General features: G+C 36.6%; 1 protein-coding gene across 1 annotated transcript; it reads right to left on the bottom strand.

Annotated features, from left to right (window-relative positions):
• Window positions 1-9,780: 9,780 nt before the first annotated feature.
• Window positions 9,781-10,397, bottom strand: LOC129869781 (uncharacterized). The gene is made up of 2 exons (XM_055944396.1): window positions 10,335-10,397; window positions 9,781-10,287 (listed from the first exon to the last, which is right to left on the bottom strand). The coding sequence occupies exons 1-2, from the start codon at window positions 10,395-10,397 to the stop codon at window positions 9,781-9,783; spliced, it is 570 nt and encodes a 189-aa protein (XP_055800371.1).
• Window positions 10,398-11,671: the final 1,274 nt, after the last annotated feature.

Genomic DNA, 11,671 nt, shown 5'->3' with positions numbered 1-11,671 from the left:
CGTTGCATATGTTAAAGTGTTATGGAGGAATCAACAAGTAGAGAGTGCTACGTGGGAAGCGGAATCAAACATGATGAAGAGATATCCTTATCTCTTTCCTTTCACTCAAGCCTAAAGGTACTAAGTTTCTCATGATCAAATCGATTAAACTTCTACGCTTCAGTTCCATATGTCATTCATACGCATGCATGATTCATAAAAATAATTTCTCTCAAGGACTATGTTTTATTTTGAGTATGAAGTTTACATGTTCTTTGAATTTTTTTCAAAGTATCCTCATGTCCATGTTAGGTTTCTAAATCCTTTTTCCATGTCTTTCCTATATTAGTTGAATCTCATTCGAGGATGAATGTTCCCAAGGGGGAGATATTGTAACATCCCTAAAAAATGATTACAAGTACCTTAAGAATGCCTTGGGAATAAGCCGCTCATGTAATGCGTTATTCTTAATCTTTTTGGAAAATTCGAGTTCGGAATATCAAGGGGTCAAAACCTGCGGGAAAATGTTCTCTATGGATTTTTTTGATCCGTATATCGGAAGATAGATTTTTGAAGAAATTTATGAAATAGTAGGGTCCGCGACAGGTCCACATCGCGGACCTAGGATTGTTTTCTAGCTGAGTTGAGTTTTATTTTAAGGGCATTTTAGATCTTTCCCAAATTATTAGTCAATGAACCTAGACGTTTTTAGGGCCTAATCCGACTTTATAAATTCACCTAAACCCCTAATTCTATTAATTCTTCTACAATTCATCTATCAAATATTTCTTTCTCTACAAAAAGGCTCTCAAGGATTTCCATTAAAGAATTCAAGTAATCTACTCAATTTCTCCATCAAACTCTCAATTCTTCCAATTATTTGGTGTTCTCACTTAAGGTATGTGGGTATTAATTCATGGATCCTTTCATCCATGAAGCCTAATTAATTTCTCAAGGTTTTCTATCAAATCAAAGTATGGTATTTTATGGGTTTTGTGATCTCTATTCCTATTGAATGAATTATAATTTAAAGTGTGATCATGAGTCTACTTTGATATTAATTGATGGTTACTGCATTGAATTGAAGAGTTTTCTATGAATTCTTCTATTTTGAGCTGTTGAATCAACTGATCCAGTTGGGCCTCTGTCTGTGCCTACTGCTACATCAATGTATTTAATGCTTCAGGCGAGATGTGACTAAGCCTATTTACTATGGACGTGGCATACTAGTAGGCGGGATGTCACGACCCAAGCCTAGGGCATATGAAAGATATTAGTGGTCAAAGTAAGAAATACCTTAAACATCGAGAGAAGGAACTTGTAACTTAGTGAGAGAGATCGTTAACCGACATAAACCACGTGATTCATAACATAGAGTCCCAATGTTTACCCATACATCAGAGGAAAGGGGGAGACTATTTGCCAAGATAGACTCCTATATGCCTAAGTGGATCCAATAAGCTACATGAAGGATCGAGCCTCAACTATGGGTGATCCTCTAAGGAATCAAGCCTCTTTTACGGCTTTAACCTATGGTGGCACGTAGTCATGGGACAATGGAATCTTTCTACGGGTCTCTTTCCTTTCTACGGGAGAGAATACCTATCCCAAGGTTCACTCGGTGCTAGATAAACTCTCAACAGAATAGACAAACCATTAAACATAAACTCAATCATCGTGTGGGAGGGGCCATATCTACTACCCGTCCACTCTTCATAAGAACAAAATTATAGAACAGCTCCTTAACTTTGTCTCATGTGATATAAGTGTATACCTTTCATCATCACATATCTTTATTCCTAAAATATCTTTAGGGCCTTAACTCACCCTATCGTTAACTTGCTTGAACATTATGGAATCATCATTCACAAAAATTATTTGTAAAAAGAACCTTTAAACTCATTTGTAGACACTGCCAAACATTTATTTGGATTCAAACTTCATTTCAACTTTGGTTTATCATAAGAAACTAGGTGGATTCATTTCATAAAGACCTTCAAATACATTTAAAGAATACGTGTATGCATGAGAGTGATATAAATGCATCAAATCAAACATCTTAGGAACAACCCACCATATGCAGTTTAGAACTACTTTTCAAACCTTCATATAAGAACCTTGACAAATCATCCATTTCATGTAAATAAGAATCAACATAAGTCAATATAGAGAAATAAACTTCAAATATTCAAATCTATATATTTAAAATCGTAGTATGAAAAACATAAATTCATCACTTGGACTTGTGAGAATATATATATATATATATATATAGTAAATAAACTTCAAATATACCATAATCTATGCATTTGGAAGGAGCATGGGTGGAAGGACCCATGGATGAAAACCCACATACCTTAGAGTAGAACTTGAAGATATCTTGATGTTAGGTCCTAAATGGGAAGCTTCAATCCTTTGAGTTTGAGAGGAAATTTGTTGGAGATGATTTGAGAGAGAAGAGGATGAATTTTAGGGTTTTGGGGAGGCAAAAGATTACAAAAATGACCCCAAAATGCAACCAAGTTCGCCTATATAGGTTCAAGGAATTGTCCAAGTTGCCCTTACTGGAAACTGGAATTTTTGCTAAATTTTGAACTAACTAGGAGTAGGTCCACGATGCGGAGGTGTCACCCTTAAGTTCATATTTTTCCAAAATTAAAATTTGAGCCAAGATTGACCAAGACGCGGACTTGGCGCGCACCCTTCTCGTTAAGAGGAAATAAATTTATACTCCGAACTCTAAATAATGCAATCTTGGTGGCATTGGAAAAACACGCAAAGACCTTTAATTTGATAGGTAATGGAACATTAATGCATTATATACTAGGAGATATAGGCTTTTGAAGTTGACCCTTTTTCAGACTAATACGAAGACTTAGCCGATAGAAATTCTTTGGACTCAACTTGGTGTTAGAGATCTCTCTTATGAACCTACACCACATCTAACACTCTTTAAATACATAGGAATTGATCCTAACTCATATATACAATTAGAAGTCATCAATTTCAAGATAAAAAGGGTCCTCCAAAGCCATTTTCCCCTACCTTAGCCTAGTATGACACATTCTAACCTTTAAACTATGTTGGACCTTACACAGGACTACCGAGGCAATCGGGGAAGCCTCAGGTGTCTCCATGGGGGGTGTCTAGATGTCCAGATCACCTGTCAAATCAGTTGGGGTAGTTGTCTGTGTGCTTTCAAACTCAGATAGCTGCATATTCGGATGGGGGAGCACTCTGCTCTCCAACGGGGTTTGTATCATCCTTAATGATCCCCGAGTTTGTTGTTCTATTCACTCTAATCAGCGGGTCGACCCTAGAAATCAACAGAACTATAGCTTCCCTGCACAGTGCAAACATAAGACAAGGAAAAGGGATTGTGGTGTTCCACTGAATAGCTCTCTCATGAATCTCTGCAATAATTATTTTAACAATATCCACTTCATATCCCACCATCAAGCTAGCAACGATCACTGCTCGATCTGGAGTCAAATAATTATCTGTATTGGTTAGGAAAAGTCAGTGACGAATAATAGCCCACTAAAACTTTGTCATGAAGTTCAGCGATGATTTCTTGATCAAATTCAAGTATGAAACCCAGTTAGCTACTATGCCATGCTCTACTATATAACTCGTAACCCATCTAAGTAGCTTGCCACACTGTATCGGGTCCCTCATAATTTATTCTTTCTCACACAACCTTCATTTTCTGATCAAACTCAACCGTCGGTACTGCCGGTGGAAAGTTTAGGCCATAGATGACCCATCGGATTGTATCTTCTGATAAATCAATCGGGACCTCCCAGAATAATATGGTCAAAAGTATTTGTTCTCCAACTCCTTTTCCTTGGACAGAGGCATCTTTTTTATTATTGCCACTTATGAAGCACAGAACTCTCGTACCATGTTATTACTATAACTCCTAGAGCGTTATCCATCCACTCTAGTCTGTAGTGAAAAAACAATTATGGATCTCCTGGACTGCCTCTAATCCGGTTATGATCACATGCGACTCTTCAGTAATGGGCCTCCGTAAATTTTGGCAATTGTAGCTCTCTTGCCCCCATCCTATAGAAGTCAAGTAGCCCTTCAACACACCATCACTTTTGTTGTCCTCCTATGTGGACTGGTATAGAAGGACTCTCGTGCTTTGACTTTCCCTCAAAGGACACTGATCCTGAAGTGAATGGAGGTAACAAATCGTCATTGCTCTTCTTCGCCTCTACTGAATCCCCCTATTCTGACTTGGGGGGGTAGATGCTGCTGATGAATTAGGAAGAGAAGAGCCTCCTTCTGATTTAGTCACCGGGATGATCTGTTTGGAGTGATTTGATTTAGGATGTCGAACAAGCGACATCTTGAATTTATTTGAGTGTTCCTCCTCAGATCTAGTATTATTGACGTCCATTGGTTCGTCCCAATCTATTTCTTTAAAATTTTTGCGACTTCCTTTTGTGAAATCTGTTTCTTTCCACCACCTTTCTTCGAAGTTCATTTGGGAGGCATTGTTACCTGTGGAGGAAGAGTTAGTGTACAAACATTCATAAAAAGAAGCAAGACCAAGAAAAAATTCAACTAGGAAACAAAAGGCTTTTTTGGTTCTACGAGGGATTATTTACAGGTCGTAGAAGAGTTTACGACATGTATACTTTGCTGGTAGAATCATGCCTGCAGATTTTAGTCTCTGAATCTCGTCTACGAGTTGACTTTACAATTCACAAATGTTTCTACGGCTCATAAAATCATTCATAGAATTAGGTCTAGGCCACTGAGTTTGGGTACTTCACTTGTACGAGTCAACCCTACGGGTCGTACACAAGTCTTCGACTCATAGGATGTACTTGTGCAAGTTGAGTGTATAAACATTGAGGTACTGGAATTTTATCTTTTAACTTGATGAGTCTAATTAACAAGCTATGGTATATTCCATGACTCGTAATATAGACTCGTAAATCTTGTTATTCGGCAAGATTGAATAACTGATTTTGAGGTCTTCATTTACGAAGGGTAACTACGACCCATAGTTCATCTACTACCCATAGAAAACCCTCGATTGAACAAAACTTCAAGATTAGTGATCATCACAATTAAAGCACAACAAAACAAGCTAAAGGACTTTTATTTATTCAATCCATTGATTTTTTTAAATAACAATTTCAACAAAGACCCAGGTCCCCATTTCACAAATCAATTTAACTCAAAACACCCAAGTGCTGGAAGCCTGTCTGTTCTATTGACAATTATAATTGACTAGACGTAGAAGAATCTATGATTCGTAATTAGACTCGGTCAGTTCATTGCTTGTGAGAGTTCAACTACTAAATTTCATCTCTCCTTGATGAGGGGTAACTATGACTCGTAGAATTAGTGCTGACTCATAGAAAACCCCAGACTAAAAAAAATTTCAAGTTTAGTGGTTGAACTTACAAAGGCAGCACAACAATAAAGTTCAATAACCCCATTATGTATCAATTTATTTATTTAACTATAATTTAAACAACTTCCAATTCCCCCAATTCACAAAAATAGTGTAGGAGGTCTAAATCAGTTCCCTACTGGTCGTTTCATCCCAATACACTAAGGAGTTGACTAAAACAAGTTTTAAAAGTAAAAGCATGGAAAGATTACCTTACCATAATTTAAGAGTGAATCTTTGTGGATTCAATTTTGGGCAGGTGTTTTGGGACAGTAGTTGCTCTAGGGCAATGGGCTTGTAAGTGATTTAGCTTCAATGGGGTGATTATGGAAATAGAGGGGTTGTTTTGACAAAAAGGTGAATAGTGTTCTATTGATGTATAGTGAAAATTGGGAGTGATTTTTAAACTTTCTCTCTTTTGTTGCATTCATCATGGGTCAAGTCGGTTAGCTTACTTAGTCTACTAAAATAACTTTTTATGAATCGTAATATATATTAAGAGTCGTAAACTAGCTTTGTAAATTTCTTAAGACTTAGACTAATGAAAGAAAACATACCTGGAGTCCACGAGTATAGGCTATGGGTCGTAGAGTACACATGTAGACTTAGAGTTACGTCATATTTTGAATATGAAGTTTGACGAGTCAAGTTTACGAGCCATAGAAGTTTCTACAACCCATAAAAATTACTCATTTTTCTCTCTGAGTCCTATTCAGTTTCTAGTATTTTCAATTCGACATGGGCACGTACTCAGCCTTTGGCCTATTTGTTTTATACTTTTTGTGAGTCTAATTTGACACGGACCCTGACAAAGTCTATGCTATCCTAAAATCAAATGAGAATAGAAAGAGACAAAATAAAAGAAGCTAAATGAATAACAAAGTAGGTTGCATTTCCTCCCAAATTGCGGTTGATTTAAAGTCGCGGCATGACGCAGATATAACTAGTTACTCAACCTTTACTAAGCATCCATGCTTCCACAGTTTGGATTTCATCCTCTATTCCCATGTATGCTTTGATTCTTTGACGATTAACTTTGAAGTTTGCACCATCCTTCTTTTCTATCTTGACTGCACCATGTGGAAAAACTTGACTCATTCGGAGTGGTCCTAACCATTTTGACTTGAGTTTGCCAGGAAATAACCGAATCCTTGAGTTGAAAAGAATGACCAAGTCTCCGGGTGAAAATGTTCGCTTTTCAATCTTTTGGTTGTGGTACTTCTTCATCTGCTCTTTGTACAAGGCTGCACTCTCATATGAATTTAAACAGAACTTATCAAGCTCATTTATTTGATTCATCCTTTTCTTAGATATGGCTTCCCAATCCATATTCAATTTCATCAACACCCACAATGCCTTGTGTTCCAAATCTATGGGTAGACGACAAGGTTTCCCAAAGACAAGTGGATAAGGTGAAATACATATGGGATTCTTGAATGCAGTGCGGTAAGCAACGTGATCAAGATTCCTTGACCAATCTTTTATATTTTTGCTCACCATCTTTGCAAGTATTTGCTTGATTTAATTTGAGACTTTAACTTTTCCACTGGCTTGGGGATAATAAGGAGTTGCTACACTATGCCGAACCCCACACTTTTCAAGTAACGGTTTGAACAATCGATTGCCAAAGTGGGAACCTCCATCGCTGATTATTGCCTTCGGTGTACCTAATCTTAAGAATATGTTACGCTTGAGGAAGGCGGTGACACTCCTTGCTTCATTGTTGGGAAGTGTGATGGCTTCTACCTATTTAGATACATAGTCAACCACAACAAGGATGTACTTCATTACACTTGAAATCATAAAAGGACCCATGAAGTCAATTCCCCATACTTCAAATAAATCAATGACAAGGATAAGTGTGAGTGGGAATTCATATTTCCTTGAAATTTCTCCTTCTCTTTGACAACGATCATGAGACTTTGATAATTCATGAGCGTCTTGATGAACTGTTGTCCAGTAGTAACCATATTGCAGAATTTTGTTGGTTGTCTGGATACCACTATGATGACCTCTAATGGGCGATGAATGGCATGCTTCCAAAATACTCATCATCTCGACTTCGGGTTCGCAGCAATGAATAATCACATTGGCACAAACATGGAACAAGTATAAAGAAATTCTTTACATCAGACATAAACTTACGGAGTTGGTGAACATTCAATCCGGACGGCACTATATAACTTACTAAGTAGTTAGCAACATCGGCAAACCTTGGAATTAAGTCTTGTGATGCTGCTAATACTTTTCCACCTGAAAATGTGTCATCTATGTCAACTCTATCTTCCAACTTTAATATTGCCACTTCTTCAAGCCTAGAAAGATGGTCAGCAACTTGATTTTCAGTTCCTTTTTGGTCTTTCACTTTGAAGTCAAACTCTAGTAACAATAATACCCTGCGAATAAGTCTTGGATTAGAATCCTTCTTTGACATGAGATATCTCAATTTTGCATGGTCTGAGTGTACAATGACTTTGGTGCCCAAAATGTAGGATCTAAAATTCTCAAAAGCAAACACAACGGCGATCAATTCTTATTTGGTCACAGTATAGTATCTTTGAGCTACATTAAGGGATTTGCTAGCATAGTTTATTAGATGTAGATTCTTCTCGTGCATTTGTCCTAATACTACGCCAATATCTACTCCACTTACATAACACATATTCTCAAACAGTTTCTCCTAATACGGTGCAATGGTGATTGATCTTAATACTAACCTTTTCTTCAACTCCTCAAACGCTTTTAGACAAGCCTCATAAAAAACAAACTTCATCTCTTTCTCTAGTAGTTTGCATAAAGGATGAGCTAGTTTGGAGAAGTCTTTGATGAAGCGACGATAAAATCCGGTGTATCCCAAGAAGCTTCGAATGCCTTTGATGGTGATAGGAGGGAGTAACTTTATGATTACCTCAATATTTGCTTGATCTAACTCAATGCCTTTGTTTGAAATCTTGTGACCCAGCATTTTTCCCTCTTTCACCATAAAGTGAAACTTCTCCCAATTGAGCATAAGGTTGCACTCTTCACACCTTTTTAGTACATCTTGGAGATGATCCAAGCAATCATCGAATGAGTCACCACCCACTGAAAAATCATCGATGAAAACTTCGATTGTATCTTCCACCATATTTGAAAATATAGACATCATACAACGTTGAAAGGTCATTGATGCATTACACAATCCGAATAGCATACTTTTGAAAGTAAATGTCCCATATGGATATGTGAAAGTGGTCTTCTCTTGGTCTTTGGGTTCTTTAGAGATCTAATTTAGCACTAATATCCATCAAGAAAATAGTACCATCCTTTACCAGTGAGACGGTCGAGCATCTAATCTATAAAAGGAAATGGAAAGTGATCTTTTTTTGTCCATGAGTTTAGCTTGCGATAATACATGCATACCCTCCAACCAGTGATAGGCCTCATTGGAATAAGCTCATTCTTTGCATTTGGCACCACCGTAATACCTCTCTTCTTTGGCACACATTGTACAAGACTTACCCAATTACTATCTATTATTGGATAAACAACTCCAGTATCTAACCATTTGATAATCTTCTTTTTAACTACCTCTTGCATAGGTGGGTTGAGTCATCCTTTGGTGCTCAAAGCTTGGTTTGAAATCTGGCATGAGTTGGATTTTATGAGTACATATGCCCGGTGGGATGTGTATGATGTTGGCTATGGACCATCTATTGCTCTTTTGAACCACCTCAAGACAGATGTTAGTGTATCCATTTGTATTTGGTAAATATCAACAGCTATAATGATCGGAAGTGTGTTGTTGGGCCCTAAGAATCCATATTGTAAGTGAGATAGCATCTCTTTAAGTTCCAAAGTTAGAGGTTCCTCAAGGGATGGTTTTGTAGGTAGGGTTGCTCTATTCTTGAAGTTAAGTCGAGTCTCTTTGGTGTATGGTTGAAGGTTCCAAGGTCATTTAGTGGACAAATTAGCTCATCATACTATACAATGTGATCTCCATCAAAGTTCATGATGACAGCAGCTAGAGCTTCAACACCCAATCTCTCCTTAATAGATATATTCGGTTGCAAATCGTCAACAACATCAATCATAGACACTACTCGTAGATCATTGTGATGCTTTATTACTCGGCATATGTCAAAAATCACCTCTTCATTGCTTAATTGAAACTTTAGTTGGCCAGTTTCCATGTCTACTAAAGCACGTTCGGTTGCCAAGAATGGTCTACCCAAAATAATAGGAACATCAAAGTCTACCTTGCAGTCAAGAATGTTGAAGTCGGAAGGAAATATGAATGATTCAACCTTAGCTAGAACATCATAAATAATTCCTATGGGTTTCTTAACTGTACGATTTGCCATGAAGAGCCGCATTGACGTTGATTTGGAGACTCCTAAGGCCAATTATGGAAACACTGCTAGAGGCATCAAGTTAATGCTAGCACCCAAGTCACACAATGGTTTTGCAAAGTTGAACATCCCTATGGTACATGGTATAGTGAATATGCTTGGGTCTTCTTTATGATGCAAGTTGTAGGCTAGTTTAAAGGTTACCATTCTCTTCTTTGTGACAAGATGCTTCATGAACTTGGTATATCCCAGTATTTGTTCTCGTTCCTCTATCAAAGGAAGATTCATAGAAAGTTTTTTCAACATGGAAATAAACTTAAGAAACTTTCCATCTTCAGCCTTCTTTTTCAATCTTTGTGGAAAGGATGGAGAAGGTCGTGGCATGGAAATTTGAGTTGGAGTAGCATCTTTCGCATTGCTTGCTTTCTCACCATGCTTTTTATGTCCTTTATTAGGTTGTTTGGTGGTTAGCTCTTCATCTATTGCTTCTTCCTCGATTTTGCTTTCTTTTTCATCCTCATTAACATCCGAGTCGTGTGCATCATCCTCAAGTGGATAAGGCTAAGCGGAGTGAAAAGGGTTTTCCATGAAAACAATTTTCCCCACACGAAAAGTTCTGGCAGAGGTGGATCCACTGTTTGATGCCACTTTGGATGGTCACAGCCATGCATTACCCGTTATTCTTTGGATTTTGAATTGTATTGCTTGGGAGAGTTCCTTTCTAGCATGGACTCAAAGATGACGAAATCTGCCCCAATTGTTACTCAATAAGCTTTATGGATGTAGAGTGTGATTTCACATTTTGATTTATTCTAGAAAGATCATTGCGTATCTCCTTAAGATTATCCTATGTTGCATCATACTTTTTCATCATCTTTATCATCGTGTATTCAAGTCTTGCAAGTCTGGATCCCTCATCTCAATTTTTGGGAGGGATGTATGCACCACTTTTGTTGTTATCTCTTTTTTCTTAATCAACTTTTCTATTTTGCCCGATGTTGCGATCATTGTATCCATTCCAATAGTAGTTGTTATGTAATGACCCGTTAGGTCATTTTGAGAACGAGTCCTCCTCCTTTCATATGAGACTCTTCCCACAAAATTTTAATGGGTTATTTGGACTATTCGGTAACTTTGGTTAATTAATTGAGGAATACTTTTAGAGAATTAATTTAATTGATAGGCTAAAGTGTTAATTTATTTAATATCCTATACCACTTTTCTTATATTTATTAAAATAGGTTAGTACAATTTATAAATTTTAATACATAATTAGTTTGGAAAAGGAAAAAAAGAAAAGAAAAAAAATTATATATATATATATATATATATATATATACATATAATCTAATGGCCTAATGCCATCAGATGTAATGAGAAGAAAGAAAAGAACAGAATAGTGACGCCGACGAACACAAAAAAAATACGGAGGAAAAAAAATACGGAGGAAGAAAGAAAAGAAAAGAGAAAAGAAAAATAAAGGAGAAGAGAAAAATAGGGATTTTCATTCCTAAGCGTCAAGGTAATTATTTTCATCCTTTTTATTAAATTTTTATGCGATTATGAACATATTTTTAGGGTATAGTGGTGGAGAAATAATGCTAAAATAAGAAAATATGACCCTAGGGTTCTTCACATAAAATCTTAATTTGGGGGTCGAATAACGATCCATTTTAGCTGAAATTTGACATGTGAGTTTATTTTATCATGAGTGAACATAATCGAAAAGAAAATTTTCGATTTGACTTCAATGACATAAAATGAGTTAATTTCCGAATTTTGATATATTGAGATAGCTAATTAAATATTAGGTATATTATATTTTATGAATTACATTAAATTTATGATATTGGGGAAATTAAAACCTAACCCTAGGCTTAAAAATTTGAAAATATGAGAGTTGACATGTTATTTAACATCAACATTAGAAACTTGATTATAGATC

This window comes from Solanum dulcamara, chromosome 10, assembly GCF_947179165.1.
Source record: "Solanum dulcamara chromosome 10, daSolDulc1.2, whole genome shotgun sequence".
Taxonomy (NCBI): domain Eukaryota; kingdom Viridiplantae; phylum Streptophyta; class Magnoliopsida; order Solanales; family Solanaceae; genus Solanum; species Solanum dulcamara.
This window is presented reverse-complemented; position numbering and strand designations above follow the sequence as displayed.

Excerpts from the sequence above, each read along its gene's own strand:
- LOC129869781 (XM_055944396.1), bottom strand. The coding sequence starts at position 10,397 with ATGCATGGCTGTGACCATCCAAAGTGGCATCAAACAGTGGATCCACCT. Across the intron at positions 10,288-10,334 it reads CACCTCTGCCAGAACTTTTC|CCTTATCCACTTGAGGATGA; the intron begins GTGTGGGGAAAA and ends CACTCCGCTTAG.